We start from the raw sequence: 20,463 nt of genomic DNA, 5'->3' as shown, positions 1-20,463 counted from the left end.
TTGCTGTACTATACCAAAACTAACACAGCATTGCAAATCAACTATACTTCAATAAAAAATCTTTAGGACTTCCCGGGTGGCACAGTGGTTAAGAATCCGCCTGCCAATGCAGGGGGCGTGGGTTTGATCCCTGGTCCGGGAAGATCCCACATGCCGCAGAGCAATTAAGCCCGCGAGCCACAACTACTGAGCCCACGCGCCACAACTATCGAAGCCCACACGCCAAAACTACTGAGGTTGCATGCTGCAACTACTGAAGCCCGCAAACCCAGAGCCCATGCTCCTCAACAAGAGAAGCCACCAAAATGGGAAGCCCGTGCACTGCAGCAAAGAGTAGCCCCCACTCGCCACAACTAGAGAGAAAGCCACGCAGCAATGAAGGACCCAAATGCAGCCAAAAAAAAAAAAAAATTAATTAAAAAAAATTTTTTTTAAAGACTTGCAGCATAATCACATTTACTGTGTCTTGCTGGCTAGTTTCAACTACTGTAAAACTTATAGCAAAGCTGAACATTCTTCAAACATATCTGGGTTAACATTTGAATTTATCATCTCTCTCATTTTACACTACATTATCTATGTATGAAAACAAAAAAAATTACAAAAAAAGAATGTTGTAAGATCATCAAAATAGCTTTGAAAGTCATGTGAAACACTTATATTAGAAATAGATTTTGACCTATGGATAAACTTACTTATTTTGAAAATGCTTCTCAAAATTCAAGTTACCACTCATTGGTAAGTTGAAAATCAATTTAGTGATTCACAAATAGCATTTAAAAAAATGAAACAGAAAAAGCCAAGATAGGAAATATTAGAGTACATCATACTCTGATATTAAAAGGCAAGTTGTTTCATCAATCATTTGTTTAAGACTTTTTTTTTTTAATACATCTTTAACCTTTTTTTTAAAAAAATTATTTATTTATTTATTTATTTTTGGCTGTGTTGGGTCTTCGTTTCTGTGCGAGGGCTTTCTCTAGTTGCGGCAAGTGGGGGCCACTCTTCATCACGGTGCGCGGGCCTCTCACTATCGTGGCCTCTCCGGTTGCGGAGCACAGGCTCCAGACGCGCAGGCTCAGCAGCCGTGGCTCACGGGCCCAGTTGCTCCGCGGCATGCGGGATCCTCCCAGACCAGGGCTCGAACCCGCGTCCCCTGCATCGGCAGGCGGACTCTCAACCACTGCGCCACCAGGGAAGCCCCAAGACTTTTTATATAACTACACACACATACATTATGTTTTGGGTAGTGACATAAAATGTATTTCTTACATGGATCATTGTCAAAATAGGAAAACACTGACATAAATGATATTATTCCTTTTGAAATTCCCTAACACTAAAAAGAACTAATACCTCCTTGCCACTAGAGACCAACTACATATATTATCTTTGGTCTAGGGACTCTTTCCATATTAAAATGGCAGACGTTTGAGCAGAGGAAAAAACCACAAAAGGCCATAATAAGAAGATCTTTATATGTTCCTGCTATATGCCCAAAGAAAATGCCCAGCTTCAACCTCTTTCTATAGAGCCAAAAGATTAGGACTGGAGAAGGCATCTCCCTGTAATAATAGAACTCCAATGAGTTCCCTGGAAAAATTCCAGACCATCTTTATTTAAAAAACAGATGAAGCAAACATAGCTGATATTCTGAAATAATCTAATTTGGTAGTTGGAAAATCCATCCAAACTCTATAAAGTTCCATATGCACACTCACGACAAAATATATTGATTTAAATTATGATGAAAGTATTATAAGAGCTATATACTTTATCTTGAATCCCAAGATAATAAACTTAGGCTTTAAGAGATTTAAAATCCTTAAAGCAGCAAGAAGAGTTGGAAAAAGATCAAAATACTGAAAACAAAAATCAACCAATAAGAATTTAAGGAAGTATTATGTCCAAACATGAAGAGAACCACTGCCTTAAAAAATGAACTAAATATCTGAAGGTGGTACTATACAAATTCAGCAGTAAGTTTCCTTATAGAGCATGAAATTTAAAAAATAATATAGTTATTTACTACTATTTAAGCAGCACAGGCTTAGCAAAAAGGTCTATTAATAACCTTTCAAAGAACATATAAATTAAGATGGTTGATAATGACCTTTGCTTTAAAATATAAAACACAACAATAAAGTTCTCAGTCAATTTCCATCCTCCAATATGACAATTAATTTCTTAGCTGTAATTAGTAAAATTTCATTGATGATTATATGGCTTGAAAATTATACAAAGCAATCTTATTATCCCACATTACCTCAGAAAATAACTGTAGCTTCTCAGCATTAAATACGTTCTCAACTTAACAGCACATGCAAATGCACATACAAAATTAAAAGGATGGCTTAATGTAATTTTAGACTGGATAGCATTCTTGTCTATATATCCATATTCACAGCAATAAGTGTAAGACAGTACTTTCCTTTGGATGAAAAGTTCTTTGTAATTATATTTGTATATTAGATAATCATTTATTCATTCAATAAAAATTTAATAAGCACCTACTTTGTGTTAGGAATTATGTTAAGCACAAGAGAGTTATGAACATAACAGTCCCTAATTTCTGCTCTTACTGAGCTTTCAACATATGTGAGTACATGTTCATTAAAAGTTGATTGAAACTCGGAGAGTCTATTTCCACAAAGTAAATGTTAAATGAAGTGCTTAGGTTTCTTTCTAAGACTGTTCACAAGAATCTAACTGAAAATGTACTAAGAGTACCTATGAATGTAACCATCATAATATTACCTAATAATTATATAGTAATAAGCTTTCAAAAGTGTTTTCACATATGTTCTCAATAGATTCAAAGAACAACAATATGACATACAAAAGGAGTAGTATCCTGGTTTTACAGGTAATCAAGCTCTGAGGCACATAGGCTCAAAGTCACACAGTAAATGAGCAATAGAGCCAATATTAGAATCCAGCCGTGGGAGTAGTGTTTACTTTCCCCCGTCTCCTCTTTCTGCTTTCCCCAAGCCTGCCAACACAGATGCCAGCATCAAACCATTTTGTGGTAAGGCGAGACTCAAAGATGGGGGATAAAAAACATGATCCCAGGCTACAATAGGGTCTGTGGTGGGAAGGGGTAAAATGAGAAAAATCTTAATGATAGTGAAGAAGAAAGGGGAGCCTATAGGACAGAGACCACTCAACTAGATCATCTTTCACATATAGGGACAGTTTGTAAATCAGAGATTCAATTAAAAACTTTAAAAAAATCTGTTTCAAAAATTCTTCCACTAGAAAGCTGTGCAAGTATCATGTTAGAAAAAAGCTACTACACTCTTTCCTTCCATACAACTGAGTTCTCAAAACGTAACAAAGAAAATCCCACTCCCCACTGTACCCATTTAAATATGTTAGTGTTCCACAAGTAACTAGTCTTCCAGCCCTTCTCTCCAAGCATGGGAACCAAGTTATAAGACAATATTGCTTGTTTTAGGATGGCAGGAATGGATACTGATCTCTCCATTCCCTCTCTCAGCTGATGTTCAAATATTGGTGCCAATGCTCACATCTTTTTACTTACCCACCAGAGACTCTATCCAACTCTATGCAAGCTTTGGAGTTGGATATAAATTAAATAGGCTGGCACACTCCAGAAATTTCCTAATGATCAGCCTAACAAGGTCCTGAAGAAGCTATTTTGATTCCACAGTTGTAACCACATATCTAACTAACTTCATGGTCCATTACTCCATCCAAAATACAAGGATTTCCTTATCTTCTTACCCTATACCCACAATCTCCTCACACAGGCAAATGATATAAACCTATAGTTCACAGAGTTAGAATTTGGGAACCAGTAAAATTTTCCCCCAAAACTGTAGCACTGCTATCAGGGTTCTCATCTTGATAAGACATAATATTTTTTTAAACCTATAATTCACAGTCTTCATCAATTCACAAAGGGATATTAAATATCATACAGCAGGAAGACTATAATCTCATAATAAAGGACGGTCCTTTACACTGAAGGGATTTCACTTAGTGAAAAATCATAATAGTGTATTTATTTTTCTCATCTACTTACAGAACTAGGAAAGCACCACATGCACCAGCACTAGCCCACAGACTATACCATTAAAAAAAGAGAGATGCATTTATTCTAAGGACGTATACACAAGAGTGACTATAACATGTGTACATTTTAAACATTATTAATAAAAATGAAAACATAGGTAATGACCACCAACTTGAGAAAGAGAGCATTTCAAGTGCCTTTGATGGCTCCCATGTATGCTTGATTGTACACACCTCCCTTCTAATCAGAGTTAACCATTAACCCAAATTCTATTTTATTCCTTCTGTTGTTCTATCATGTATCTATCCCTACACAATGCGTTGATTCTCTTTTTTGGCCGCGTGGCGCAGCTTGCGGGATACTACTTCCCCAACCAGGGATCGAACGCATGCTTCCTGCAGTGGAAGTGTGCAGTCTTAACCACTGGACTGCTAAGGAAGTCCCTTGATTCATTTTTTTTTCTTTTTCTTTCTTTCTTTTCTTTCTCTCTCTCTCTCTCGCTTTTTTTTTTTTTGGCTACACCATGCGGCATGCAGAATCTTAGTTCCCCAACCAGAACCCGTGCCCCCTACAGTGGGACCACTTACCTGCCAGGGAGGTCCCATGCATTCACTCATTTTACTTATTTTTAAACTTTACATAAATGTCATCATACTGCATGAACTTTAATTTGTTTTGTATATGCTTCCACACTGATGCCTGTAGCTTTAAATCATTCATTTCATTGTTGCATAGTATTCTACTGTATGAATATAACTATGATATTTATTCATTCCACTGATGATAGACATTTGGGTTTCCCCATTTCTTTTTTTTCTATTACAGACAATTTGTTGGTACACACTTGTGACAGTTTCATTAGGTCTAGGATACACTAAGGAGTATGCTCATCTTCAACTTTACTATGTAATATGCCAAACTGTTTTCCAAAATCACCAACATATGCATTCTCTACTAGTAAATGAGAGTTCCTGTTGTTTCACATCCCCGCTGACACCTGTACTTGTTGCACTTTAAATCTAGTGGGTATAAAATGGAAATCCACTGTAGTAGTAATTCACTTTTGCCAGTTTCCTAATGTTAAACTTACTTTCACACTTACTGGCCTTTTGTGTTACCTCTTCTGTAACTAGCTATTCATGTCTTTTGTATATTTTTCTAGTGGGTTTTGGTCTTTTGGGTTGATACATAGGAGTATTTTATTTTTCCTAGATATTAATTCATTGTCAGTTATATGCATAGTAATTTGTTTCTTCACTATTTTTGTGGTATCTTTAGATAAACACATATTCTTAACCTCAACAAGGTAGAATGGGTCAATCTTCAGTTTGAGAGGTGTGTGTGTGTGTGTGTGTGTGTGTGTGTGTGTCTTGTTAAACCCTTCTTTACCTCAAGGATATAAAAATATTTTTCTATGTTTTGTAAAGTTTAATAGCTTTATCTTTCACATTTAATCTGGGATTGATTTTGTATATAGTGGAAGAGATCTATTTTCATTTTTTCTCATACAGATAACTAATTTCCCCAAAACAGTTTATTGAGTAATATGTCATAAACTGAGTTTCCATACATGCTTGAGTCTGTTTCTAAGTCTCTATTGTGTTTCATTCATCTCATTGTCTCTAGCAGCATGAATACCACCTATCTTATTTACTAGAGCATTATGTTAAGTACTAAGTAAGCCCTGACCCTTGTCTGGCTCTGCCTCTTCAGGAATGTCTTGACTCTTCTTTGCCCTTTGCTCTCCCTAGAGAGTTACGGATTACCTTATCAAGTACCATGAAAAAAATCCTGTTGAGATATGAATTCAAAACACATTGAACACACAAAATCAATCTGAGAAGTGACATGCTAATAACACTGAATTTTCCTATCAGAAACATGGTATGTCTCTCCATTTATTGAGAATACATACTCTTAGTATTATACTTTTCTACTTAAAGGTATTTCACACCTCTTGTTAGATTTATTGCTATGTACCTTATTTTCTGTTATTTTAAGTGGTTATTTTTTAAATTGGCTCCCTTCTCTCAGTAACTCTTACTAATTCCCTTACTCTACCAACAGGTCAGTCACACTCTAAAAATAAATTTTTAAAACACCATGTCCAGCATTTTGATGTTCTTACTAGGAAGGTTTTCTCTGAACATTTAGTTTGCCATGTTACTGGAAGTGAAAGTTCAGCTACATGTCTTCATGTTTTCTTATGTTTCCCTACTTCTTGTCCCTAAACTTCGCAATCACAAATTAAACTCTTGAAGGCAGAGGCTACGAATATCATTTTTTGTTTGTTCTTGCTCTCTAGTACAGAATTAGGTACCAAGCAGGCTAAATAAAGGCTGGCTTGATAGAGGAGACCCTTGGAAAATCCTGTACCCCCCAGGTGGTATTTGTCCTTCTGTTACAAACATCCTTCCTCCACCTGGAAAAAGATAAGTTTGCTAAACTTTCAGTGTTTCATCCTTAAATAAAATTTAATATATGTTCAAAGTTACCACAAAGAAATGGAAACAGAAAAGTTTCTATGAAATTACTGTTTATCTTCTCTCAGAAATTATACAAATATTACTTGGTAAATTAAATTGATATTATCTTGCTATATATTCATTAAAAATACAGAAAGCTTGCCTCTACATGCCTCAAATACGGAAAGGAAAATTGTAGCAGCTAACTCTACAAATGAAATTCTTTTACCATTCTTGCTAAGATGGAGATCTCAACCTCTCAGACTGTGAAAACAATTGGGGGGGGGGGAAATCCCACCAGAAAAGAGCTGAGAAACTAGTGCAGGTATTTTGTGACAATCCTTCACTGTTATCTTAATAAATAAATAAATTGGGGGGGGAAGGAATATATGAATGTATATGCTTATGGGGAGAAAAGCATCCTTTAGCATTCTTAATGTTCAACTTACTGCTTTGTTAAAGAAGCAATTAGTAGGACTGGCAAGGATAAGACAGACTCTCTCACCTTTGTAAAGATGCTTAAAACAAAGCTGAATTATTCATTCTCACTTTTCAATAAATGATTTCAAAGTATTTCAGTTTCCCCTGCAGGAACAGCTGAAGAACACAGATATTGCAACATTTCACAAGAGAGATTTAGAAAAATATTTTATTCTTATTTTCTTAACTTGCCAAATATTATATTCTCTTTCATTACTTAATAGGTACTTTCATAGCTCTATGAAGCAACTCCCCAAACACAAGGAATTTCAAAACAGAAAACAACCGTGTCTTAAGAAATAACTTCAGAAATCTAACTTATTGAGGGCTCAGAAACTTAGAAGAAAATCAACATAACCTCTAATTTATACTATTTCTAAAGAAAACAATCTACCAAAGCACAACATCTAGGGAAAAAAAGATAGTGGGGGTGGGGAATAAATTCAAGTTTTCTTTTAGGTAAAACAATTTTCATGAAATATAACACATGTATTCAAGAACACACTTGTTAGTGTGTGTATGGTCTCATATATGTTCAGAATTGACCCTAGAAATGTCTTGCCAAGGAAGGAGGAATTGCTTCAGTTCAGGGAGGAAACTGACTTCTAGGTCTCCTTTGGTCTGTGAGCCACTCTACTGAAGGTACTCAGCATTAGTCACCTGAGATTTTGTTAACAATGTCTAAAATTGTCACCCTGGGGAATCTGGTACGATATCTTCACAACACTACACTCTCTGTTAAAGAAAATCCCCCTTTAAAGTTTTCTATTAAGTAAGAAATATTAGATATAGACCCATCACTCCACGTTTAATGCTGCCAGAGCATTCAAGGTGAAGGGACTTCACAGGTTTAAGAGAATTTACTAAAGGATAAGGGAAACACAATACTAAGTGTAGACATTTTAATTCAAGCCTAGATAAACCAAACATGGCTTAAATTAACTTTGATAAAACTGATTGAACAGGTAAAACTTTTAGTTTTCAAAGTTTTTAAATTTTAAACACAAAAGTTAGTTTGAAATGGATTCATATAAGTTTTGGCACAGCAACATTTTACATTCTCTCACAAAGCACTACAATTGAAAGATGGTTTTTAAAAAATAGAACCGTGAAAATAGCTTTTTATGGCCAGAGAAAGAAAGGGTAGCTACAAGATAAAATTTAGTAACTCATCAAGCTTCGATAATAATCTCAAACGTGATCCAGAGGGAACAGAGCATCTGTCTGTGAGATGAGCTATAATTTAGTCTCTAGGCTGCCTTAGCATTGTCCTTATTCAAAAGTACAGGGAAAAGGGAGACAACAAGCCTAATTAATCTACAAGTCTTTTTTTCTTGATAAACAACTGAAATACATTACATTCAAACAAGTCAGCCTAAAACAAATACCATCCTACTTAAGAGATTGTTATCATACTTAAGTTAAAACTACTTTGAAGTAAACTGGTACTTAGTCTTCAAACAGGGAAAAAAATCTGGAAAATACACAATTTTTGGAATAATCCAAATAATTCATCATCATAATCTAAACAGATAACAAATGAAAGATTATCTTGACGTGTGTGGGTGGGCTTTAGTGAGGAGAGCCAGAGACTCCCTAGTTCCTCCAAAAAAAAAGAAAAAAAAAATCCTAAAATGATGTAAGGAAACCACAGTGCAAAAAAATAAACAAGTTGTTTTTAAGGGAAAGTGACCCACATTAAATTGGTATGAATCAATATGTATAAAGGAGACTCAGCCAGAAAACAGGAACAATAAGAATCTTTGCCATTCTAAAGCACTCGCAAAACATAAATTTCTATCACCATACCATGTATAAAACAGAAAAAGAAAATAGCTGATCTGTAATTCAGTCCAGTATAGTTGAATAGTTAAAGACTATGGGCTTTGACAGTCCTGAATTTGAAACTGACTCTGACACTTACCAGTTTTGTGAATTTAAACAAATTTCTTAACATCCCTAATCCTCAACTGCCTCACTTGTAAAGCAGACATAGTAACTGTGCCTATATCTGTGGGGTTGTTTCAAAAGTTAAATATAATTCGGCATATAAACCTTTTAGTATAATAGCCAAACTCAGTAAGTGCTCAATAAATGGTAGCTATTAGTATGAGTCCAGCAAATATCAGCAAGACGAATGTCATTTTAAATGAATGAATGAGTGAATGAATGAATCAATCAATCTGTCTGTCTGCCTGGTCATCCACTCTCTCTCGTTAGCAAACACAGGAACAATATGACACGTGAGGTTCATGTCAGAGAAGGGGCTACCAGCACATGAAGATCACCTCCAAAATTGCGTTTATTCATTAAAAAATGAGCCTATAAGCTTCACAGTGGCAGGAACCAGCACATAACAGGTACTCAATAAAGATATTTATTCACATATTCACTTATTATAAACATAAAAGTACCTACTATGTTGCAGGTACTATGCGAGGCATGGGGGAATATATACTTATAATATATAAATATATATATATATATATGACAAACAGACATTTATTTACGCTCAACAACTCTCTTCCTTTCACACTAACCCGCAATTATTTTATCAGTTCAGTATTTGTCTATAAGAGAGCCCTTGCCCCTACAGCCACTTAACACAATGCTTCCAAGCCGTCTACTGATCCTGGCATTGCCTCCTACAGATCCTACCCCTCCACCAAAGCAGTCCACCAAGCTCATCCACCAAACTCCACTCCCTTGCCAGCATCCCACACTCACTCTGCCACCATTCTTTTGTTGCATACACCAAGCAAAGCCTAACGTTACAGAAGAAAATCCCATACTAGGTCAGATTGATACCAACCTAAACGCTACTTGGCAATCCCACTATCATGGTTCCTCCACTTTCTAGCTGTATTCCTAGTCCAGTCGATCCCTTAATCTTCACAATGGATCCCATCCCTGATGCCTTCTCTGAGAACCTGCCCTATTAATTCTCCTTTCTACTATAGTATTTCTCTCTACTGACTTTCCCCTGTCAATGTCTGAACATGCTCAAATATCTCATCTTAAAACAAATCTCCTTTTTGTCCCATGTTCTTTTTCTATCTACCCTACACATTCCTCCCCTTCAAAGGCACAATTCCTAAGAGTTTGCTATCTTAACTGTCCCCAATTTCTTATCTTTCTTATTCCTCATCCTATTGCCATCTAGCTTCATCACTGTTTCCAAAACTGATTTCACAAAAGTTATCAAAGATATCTTGTCAATGGATAATTTTTCAGTTGTCTTAATTGGCTTTACTTTTGAGTTATATATAAAACTGTAGGTCACTCCCCTTCCTTCATAAAACCCTGTTTCATTCTCCTGGGATGTAACATTCCTTTACAAATCTTCTTTGCCAATCCCTTCTCCAACAGATCTTTAAATGCTGACACTTCTTAGGACTGTGTTCCAACTCCTTTATTTTCTCAAACTACAATTCTTTCCAAACTTTTCACAGCTCACAATGAGAACTATATTTTACATCAAGTGTGTGTGTGTACACATATGAGTATCAGATAACAATTTCACAGATCAGATTACGTAAGCTCTGATCTTTTGATCCTATTCTATTTCATTAAAAAAAAACCCAAAACTGTACTGTCTGAGAATCACTAAACTGATCTACACAATTGTTTTAACTCTGTCGTCAATTACTATATTTAAGCTGATGACTTCCAAATCTACATATCTAGTGCGTAAGTGTCTGTTAAATTCTAAACCCATAAAGCCAATTTCCTCCTCAACAGCTCCACATGGATGAAGTCCTTCAAACTCACCATGTCCAAAATTGGAGTTCTCAGCATCTTTCCCCCAAACATAGTCTTCCTCCATAGTCCCCTATCTTGGTAAACTGCTGAACTAGTTTCCCAAGCAAAATATCAAGGAGTCATTGCTGAGTCCTCCCTCTCTTTTTCCTCTGTCCCCCCCCAACCCAATCAATCACTAATCCTTGACAAATTTTCCTCTATATATTTCTCCATTTTTTTTTTTTTAAAACTCACACAACTGTCACTCTCATCCAGGCTGTATTCACCTCGCCTGGGCGGTACAGTCTAGTAATGAGTCTTCTCTCATATACTGTATTCTTCCAAATTTATAAATGCAATTCTAATCATTTTGTGTTGCCTACTCTTACAGTTATCTATTGTTGTACAATAAACCACTCAACACTTACTGGTTTAAAACACTAAAATTATTTGCTCATAATTCTACAATTTTGGCAAACTGGGGGAGGGGGGCAGATGGGGACAGCTTGTCTCTAATCCACATAGCATCTGCTGGAAATCCCAATATGCTTTCCTCACTCACATGTCTGGTCCTTTAGCTAGGTGACTAGAACAGCTAGGGGGTGGCCAATTTGGGCTTTCATATAGCTGGTAGTATGTGGATGGTGAGACTTTTACATGGAAGCTGACTTCCTCCAATATACAAAAATAGAAGTTACCAGATCTTTTTAATGCCTGGTCTCAAAAGTCCTAGAATATCACTTCTACTACATTCTGTTGGTCATAGCCAATAGACTGGCCAATAGACATGGCCAGCCTAGAACTAAACAGAGGTAGGGGTGGAAGAGGAATAGACTCCATTTCTTGATGGGCAAGTTGTAAGGACACATAGAAAAAGAGCATGTGAGATGAAAGACATTGGTGCAGTCACCTTTGAAAATGAAATATACCACTGTCCACCTAATTTACATTCCTTCCACATGCCAAATATACTCAATGCCCTTTCCCTAATCAAAATGTCATCCTATTACAGCACTGGCTGTAAGGCCAGGATCTTGTTATCTAAATTAGGTTCAAATGCACATGTACTCCTTGGGTTTAGTTAGGCATATATGGTTCCTTTTTTTTTTTTAATTAAATTTTTTTTTTTAATTTCTGGCCACGCAGCATGCAGGATCTTAGTTCCCTGACCAGGGATCAAACCCATGTCCACTGTAGTGGAAGGGTGGAGTCTTAACCACTGGACCACCAGGGAAGTCCCCATATGGTTCCTTTGATACAGCTCCTCTCAAATCAAAATCCCATTGCCTCAAAAGATAACTTATCTGCCCCACTGCAGTAAGCCAGGGATAGAATTGCAATAGACACTTGAGTTCAAAAGCTGTAGGGAGTAGGGAGTTACACAGAAGGCACACATCAGTACCATAGCAATTGTGAAATCTGCTAGGGACATGTCATCAGCAACTTGACTAGAACAACAGTTCTGCTCCCTGAAAACAGTCCTCTGTCACTGTTGACTCTACCCTCTGGGCTCCAGCTCCATCCTCCAGGTCACTCTTCCTGTTTCATAAGAAATGGTTCACGTTTGCAACAGTGTAGCTTTCTCAGCTTGCTTCCTGCCCATATAAGACTGGGATTCCAGGCTTCCCAGGTGGCGCAGTGGTTGAGAATCTGCCTGCCAATGCAGGGGACACGGGTTTGAGCCCTGGTCTGGGAAGATCCCACATGCCACGGAGCAACTAGGCCCGTGAGCCACAATTACTGAGCCTGCGCGTCTGGAGCCTGTGCTCCGCAACAAGAGAGGCCACGATAATGAGAGGCCAGCGCACCGCGATGAAGAGTGACCCCCACTTGCCGCAACTAGAGAAAGCCCTCGCACAGAAACGAAGACCCAACACAGCCATAAATAAAATAAATTAATTTAAAAAATATATAAAAAAAAAAAGACTGGGATTCCCCATACATACAAAGGTTCTTTTTAGTTGAACTTTGTCTATCCTTTTATGTCTAGGCTGCTGATGCTTTGATTAGTACCATCCTTGTAACAACTTTGTGGGTTTCCTATGAATTTTATTGGAAATAACTCCATTAAACAGACGTCACACCCACTAATCTCTTTGAGATAGGCCACTCTCTTCTTTGGGCTGTCTGTCATGGTACTGTAGGACAGCAGACTTAAGAGCCTTGAAGCTCTTTGGACTAGGTGAGACATTCTTATAAGGTATGCCTTTAAGACTCTTTTCAGTGCTTTTTTCTAGCTGAAAGGCTCTAAGAGGCATTGTCTTAAATCTTTCTGAGGTCTCAACCAAAAAAATCTTACAGAAGAACTCTTGATCTGATCCTTATTTTGAGGTCATCTTTTTGCACCCCGGGATTTGAGAAGAATTAGATAAGCAGAGGGAAGGGAGAGAATGTTCCACAATGGAGAATGAGAATAAATATAAGCACAGTCTTATGGGGAACAGGGAAGAAAGTCATCTAGCTAGGTTCATGATGGGGGAAAATATAAAATGAAATTGGAAGGGAAGAATAAAGTCAGAAATACTAACAGCTCTAACTACAAGATTATGAAATCTGTAATTTATGCTCTTTATTGCTGGTTTCTGCTTGCTGATCCAAATGTTGCTATATCAGATACACTTGGAGAGCTTCATAAATACACAGACTCACCCTAGAGATTTTGAAAGGTTGGAGAAAAAGCTACATCTAAGCAAAGAAAGCTCCCAGGTGATTCTCAGATACAGCCAGACTTAGGAGCCACTGCTCTAGGCAACAGTCAACCACTGGCTTTTTGAGAATGGGAGTGTCGTAAATGCAGATACCTAATGAAGTTTTCAGTTATAAGCTTGAATAATAAAAATCTGTATTTTCATTTATAATTTTCTATTTCTCTTTATTCATATAATTTCCCTAAGAGACCTACTTCATAGGATCCATGTTTTCTCTGACCATATACATCTATAAGAACCCTATTCCCATCACAGTCTCACCTTAACATGTAACAATGATTTTCTGTTTGGTTGTCTTGTTAAGAAAGATGAGCCTGGTATATTGGAAGGCAAGGTCCTAAGAGGAGTTAGGATACTATGGTACTAAGTAATGTAGGTATGGAATAATAAGGACCTGACCTAAGACGATGATAGTTAAGAAGGAAAATGAAGATAAACACCAGAGCTGCGACACTTTAAACTTCTAGAAGAAATCACAAAAAATGTTCTTTGCAACTTTAGGGTAGACAAAGATTTCTTTAATGGGGGGGGAAGAAGCTTGAGTCATAGGGAAAAATTGATAAATTGGATTTCATCAAAATTAAAAACATCTGTTCTTTGAAAGAAATCATTTAGACAATGAAAAGGCATGCCAAGACTGGAAGAAAATACAACATATACAGCTAGCAAAGGATGATACTGAAATATATTTTAAAATTCTTAAAACTCAGTAAGACAAGCCAAATTTTTAAATGGGCAAAAACATCTGAACTGACACTTCAGATATACAAGTGGCCAATGAGCATATGAAAAGATGCTCAACATTATTAGTCATCAGGGAAATGCAAATTAAAACCACAATGTGATATTACTATACACCCACTAGAATGGCTAAACTAAAAGAAATCAAGGTTACAGAGCAACTGAAATGTTCATACACTGCTGACAAATGTAAAATGGTATAACTACTTTGGAAAACAGTTTTGGCCATTTCTTATAAAGTAAAACATACACTCATCATATGATTTCACAACTGTACTCCTAGATAGTACTCAAAGAAAGAAAGAAAAAAAAGACTCCACATAAAGCATTGTACACATAATGGGGTTATATCGAAAGACACAGGAGCCAGAGTTAAGGTTTGGAAAATTTGAGCCTCAAAAATCTAATGACTAAATTGATCAAAACTTAAAAAATATAAACGTCTGGAGTCATATCTAGGTTCAAATTTTAGCTCTATCACATATTAACTGTGTAAACTACATTAAGGAAATTACCCTTACCAACTGCTCAGTTTCTTCATTTGTGAAACAGGGAGAATGATTTACATACCATAAGGTTCTTATATGAATTCCAGGAGCTAATAATGCATGTAAACAGCACTTAAGAGTCACAGGGAACTTTAAATGTTAGTCATTATTACTATCAATAAGGTTTTAGAATTCTTTCCATTCAGAAGTTGAAATACTGATCTAGAGTACTTGAGTTATGGCAGACCTATCAAAGAGGTTTTCTAGATATTTGTTAATCTCCAATAATTTATCTTCACCATAACCAAGAGTTAATGGGTTTATCTTATTTCAAACACACCTCTGACACCTGAAAACTATGATGTGGAATTTCAGTAGGTAAACCAGAGGGAGATATTATACATTACAAAAACCCAATAGGTTGACTTTAACAAAGAAGTACGTTCAGTATGTAATTCACTCTACAAATATTAATTTACCCATAACTTACCCAGGAACATTTAGGTGTAAATCAAGATATAACTAACACTACGGCCGCTGTAAATGCAAAAGTTAGAGGTTGTACATGGCCATTCATACTAAAAGAATTTCCAAATGAGCCTCTATAAGATGGTGAAGTACAGCAAAAGTCGAAATATCAGCCTTCAACTCAAATAGAATCATTTATTTAAAATAATAATAATAGTAATAATATTGTTGTTGTGGTTATTATTAATCAGCTATCATGAGTGGTTATCATTTACCAGACTATGTTCTAAGCTTTTTATATGTATTAATGCATTTTAAGCCTTATAAAAATCTTATGTGCTGGATAGATACTATTATTATCTTCAATGCATGAGTTCCTTACATTAAAAAATTTTTAAGCCAAAAAAATGTGTCACCACTGGAAGTAGACTTTATGTCTTCTTTTTAATCTAAAAAACTGGTACTTAGGAGGCAATAACCATTTATCCTGACTTTCCTATAGGTACTATATTTCAGTGTTTACTAGGTAGCCTTAAGATAATTAAGATCTCTTTCTAACAGAAAAACTTCAAGTGTAAAAAGAATGACAGAATTAGAAAATCACCATTTTTCCACCCTAATGTTGTAATTGATCTTGATCATCAAAGAGTGCTTACACCTTTAGGTGAAAAGTTGATGGGGAACAGAATATTTACTAGGTGCCAACTGTCTTTTACTTTCAGGTTATAAGGGGAGAAAAGATGCAACTTTCAATTGAAGAGGATCAGGCTGTCACCACCTGAACTTACTGATCAATCTCACATCACTAATAGTGGGACAATCGTATGTTGAGTGAATTCTCATGCGAGGCAGCATGAAGTGGTACACATCCCCTAGAAAACAATCTTGCCAAAAATGTTCAACCTGAATGTAATAAAGCCTTTGCATTTAACTTCCAGTTCACAGAAAATACAAAAGACAGGGGGAAACAAATAAAACAATACTGCAAGGAGGCAATCAAATCCAAAAGGTCAAACACTCTGTAGGGACACTGACCTAGTTTCTTAAAAAAGTCAAAGGCACAAGAGAAAATAAGAGTAAACAAGGAGGCTCTTTGGGATTAAAGGAGATATAATTATATAACAACCAAATGCAATGCATGAACTTTTCTTGGATCCTGGTTTCAAGAAGCTTATTGCAAAAAACTTGGGGACAACAGGGGAAATTTAAATTTGAGCTAGGTGTTAGCTTATATTAAATAATTATCATTAACTTTGTTAGATCTAATAAAGGTTTTATGGTTATATAAGAAAATGTTCTTAATTTTTAGAGATGGATTAAGTATTTGGGGGTACAACATCATGAGGTCTATGATTTACTCCAAATATTCCAGCCCCACCCCCAAATAAATAAAATAAATCCAAAAAAAGGTTAATAATTTCTTACATCTACCTGATGGATTTATTAGTGTTCATTGTACTATTCTCTCAAATTCCCTGTTTGCCTGAAAATGTTCGTGACACATATGAAAGTAGTTTTAATGATTAGTAACTAACCTTTTTGTTGCTTCATTAAATTCCAAGTTAAAGAATTCCTCTAAATATTCTAGTACACAGATATATGAATCAGATGAACCATATTTATTACAGTCAAAATTCTGGTGCACAGAACAAAAAAATCACGTAAGCTGCATCCTTTCAGAATTTTATCTTAATGAAGCTTATTTATACCATTGTGTACCATATACCCATTTTCAAAAAAGCATTTAGAAACAAAAACACCAATTTTCCAAAATATATTCAACAACTAAGCAATAAATTTTAGCATAGTAGTAATTGTTTTTATCTTGTTAAAGTTTTTCCAATTCCTGCAATGCTATGTAAAAATGTCTCCATCTAACACGACTAGAAAAACATTTTCCACTGGAATAAATTAGAAAATGATCATGTAGCTTACTATTAACCAGTTAATATTCATTTAAAAAGAAGTAACTAAAGCCTACTTCAAGGAATAATTCATAAAGTAACAACACTAAAACCTGACTAACTATGCAGACAGTATAACATAATTGTTAAGACTAAATTTTTAAAAATACTTGATAACCTAAGTACATATTAGCTTTCAAACACCAAATTTAAGTTCTTAGTTTTAAAAGCAGAAGTCTTTCCACCACAGTTACCAGTAGTACCACAGGAGAGTTCAAAGCATTTGATCAAATAAACTTTAGCTAAGAAGCAGAATCCAATATACAAAAGGTATCAATTATGAATTAGGAATTCCATAATCCCTGGAAGTCCCCAAGACTCTTTTAAAGGGTCTGCAAGGTCAAAACTAGTTTCATAATACTTTTTCACTGTGTTGACATTTTCACTGATAGTGCAAAAGCAATGCTGGATAAGACCCCTGGCACTTCAGCACATATCAAAGCAGAGGCACCAGATTGCAGTAGTAGTCACTGATTTCTTCACTGCCATGCACTTGCAGTAAAAGAAGGCCAGTTTCACTTACAAATGTCCTTGACAAAGCTAGACATAAATTAAAGAGCTTTGCAAAAACTGTAAAACAGTAGTTCTCAGCCAGAGACAATTTTGTCCTGCAAGGGACATTTGTCAAGATCTAGAGCTATTTCTAGTTGTCACAATCAGGAAAAATGCTATTGGCATCTACTGTGTAGTGGCCAAGGATGCTGCTAAATATCCTACAATGCACGGGATATCTCCCCTCAACAAAGAACTATCCAGCCCCAAATGACAATAGGGCCAAGGTTGAGGGACCCTGAGGGAAAAGAATACTACTCTTCTCATTCTCACTCAACTTTTTTTTGGTGGGGGAGAGGGGGACAGTTATTTTTCATAAAAATATTTTAATCATATTAACCTGTGATAGGTTTATTATTTAATTTTAAATGAATTAACAGTAAACATTTTAAACAAACTATTACATATAAAATAAGCTACAGGATTTATTATATGACACAGGGAATGTAGCCAATATTTTATAATAAATATAAATGGAGTATAACCTTTAAAAATTGTGAATCACTATATTGTACACCTGTAACGTGCATATTGTACATACATCAACTATACTTCAATTAAAAAAATAGAGTAAACATTTTTTTAAGGTTTTAGTTTTAATTTACAATACAGTAAGTATCAAGAGGTTACCTAACCCACATAAACGAAAGTTCTTTGGGGGCCTCAGTAATCTTTGACAGTACAAAGGAGCCCTGAGACCAAAAAGTTTGAGAATCACTGAATTAGAAGAATGATACAACTAACCAAATATGTTGGAGAACATAAGGGGAATTAAATGACTCTAAAGGAAAATGCACTCATTTCAAGAGTATTATGAACGATCAAAACAAACATAAACCTTTATAAAACCAAACAGTCCAAAAGAAAAGTCATGACAGACCCCCAAATGTCATTTTCTCCCTAAACACACACACACACACACACACACACACACAAACACACACCACACCATTAACAACAACAAAAAACATTGAAAGTACAACTCCTTACCCTGGCTATGAGGACTTGCTGGACTAAAAGATGGCTGATACAAATCTTTGGTTGGTGTTGGAAAAGCTTCTTTCCCTTGGCGCTGACTCATCTTTCCTGGTGTCAGGTGTTGAGTATCGTCACTGTTTGCTACCACAGCTCAAGGAAAGAAGGGAAAAAGAATTAGTACTTAAGTCATATATTTACGTAATGGCATAGTTAATAACATGGAATAGAACTATGATTGAAATGGCCTAGGTGGTTATATTCATTTTACCAACTCAATACTTCAATAAATTAATGTAATTGTTTTATTTTTAGTTTGTTATCAATTCAAGATGAATTTATAGGTATGAGTCAAATTATACAAATTATAGACCTCATAAAAATGAAAGTACATATTCTGATAATGAAAGTACTCCAAGGTTTACTGTCAACCTTTCATTGTGTTATTAACTCTATATATTGCCAATAGAGCAGTAAGCAAAAGACAACGTCATTTCACAGAAGAAATACAAATGGTCAGTAAACACATGAAAAGATAGTCAACCTCATTAGTAATGAGAAAAAAATACAAATTAATAGCAGTATAAAATGGTATTTTTTTTTTAAATGCAGTGGCAAATATATTTTTTTTAAACATCTGCCTTTTTCACTTTCCATATATATTTTTTAAATTTTATTTATTTATTTATTTATTTATTTATGGCTGTCTTGGGTCTTCGTTTCTGTGCGAGGGCTTTCTCCAATTGTGGCAAGTGGGGACCACTCTTCATCACAGTGCGCAGGCCTCTCACTATCGCGGCCTCTCTTGTCGCGGAGCACAGGCTCCAGACGCGCAGGCTCAGTAATTGTGGCTCACGGGCCCAGCCGCTCCACGGCATGTGGGATCTTCCCAGACCAGGGCTCGAACCCGTGTCCCCTGCATTGGCAGGCGGACTCTCAACCACTGCACCACCAGGGAAGCCCCAAAATGGTATTTTATATTCACTAGAATTTCTCCTCTAATTTCTAATTTTCATGGAAAGTAGATGTGATTCTTGTTTTAGAGATGGAGAAACTTCAGGTTCAGAGATTGTCTTGCCTAAGACTAAGTAATAGAGGTAAGATTCTAACTTAGGACCATTTGGTTTAAAGTCTGGTCTCGAAAGCTTGCTGCCCCAACAATCAATCTAGTGTTTAAGGCTGCTGTTCACCCATTTGACCAAGCTACTAATAGAGGAGAGCAATGCCCAGTTCCAGAGAGGACAGAAAAGAGAAAAATACTCATTGAAGGAGTAGGGCAAATCGTGAGCAAGTCCACAGTGCCCCAGGATCTCCATCCTTTCATTTTATATAACTGTGCTTTTCAGTCTATGAAAACTTTAGTTTTATCTTGAGAGAGGATGCTTCTGTCTTCAGTCTAGATGTAATTTTAAACTTAATGAGAACTTAATATTCACATTTTTAATCACCTTATCTTTTAAATCGAACTGCTTTAACATGTTTTCAAATTGTGCTAAAGTTATCAAAATTATATTTTAGCTCCTTAAATTTTAAAGTAAAAATTCAAAAATACTTTCACTTATCATCCAAGTAAAGATATAAAAAATTTATTTTCCCATCAAGTCCATAAAAAAGAATCCTTACACTGATGACTACTAATTTTTACCTCCTCTTAAACTCAAAAACTCACATATCCAACTACCTGCCTTATAATCACCTCTATTATTTTACAGACATCTCAAATTTATCCAGAACCGTTCTTGCCTTTCCTTATCCTCCAAACCTGCCTCTCTCCCATCTGTTAATGGAATCACTATTCCCCTCCCCCACTTTCTTAGGCCAAAAACCTTAGATGTATTCTTT

At 35.9% G+C, this 20,463-nt stretch overlaps 1 protein-coding gene across 5 annotated transcripts in view; it reads right to left on the bottom strand.

The window, feature by feature from the left end:
• OSBPL8 (oxysterol binding protein like 8) overlaps nucleotides 1-20,463 on the bottom strand; it is a 207,723-nt gene that overhangs the window by 77,707 nt on the left and 109,553 nt on the right. For 4 of the 5 annotated variants that reach the window (XM_007194985.2, XM_057556630.1, XM_057556631.1 and 1 more), the window contains one exon: nucleotides 18,637-18,774. In XM_007194985.2, the coding sequence (XP_007195047.1) occupies nucleotides 18,637-18,774 (138 nt within the window). The remainder of the gene's footprint in view (nucleotides 1-18,636; nucleotides 18,775-20,463) is intronic. The other variant, XM_007194990.3, reaches the window with a different exon arrangement.

This window comes from Balaenoptera acutorostrata, chromosome 11 (genome assembly GCF_949987535.1).
Source record: "Balaenoptera acutorostrata chromosome 11, mBalAcu1.1, whole genome shotgun sequence".
NCBI classification, from domain to species: domain Eukaryota; kingdom Metazoa; phylum Chordata; class Mammalia; order Artiodactyla; family Balaenopteridae; genus Balaenoptera; species Balaenoptera acutorostrata.
The sequence above is the reverse complement of the archived record's forward strand: the minus strand, read 5'-3'. Positions and strand labels throughout refer to the sequence as shown.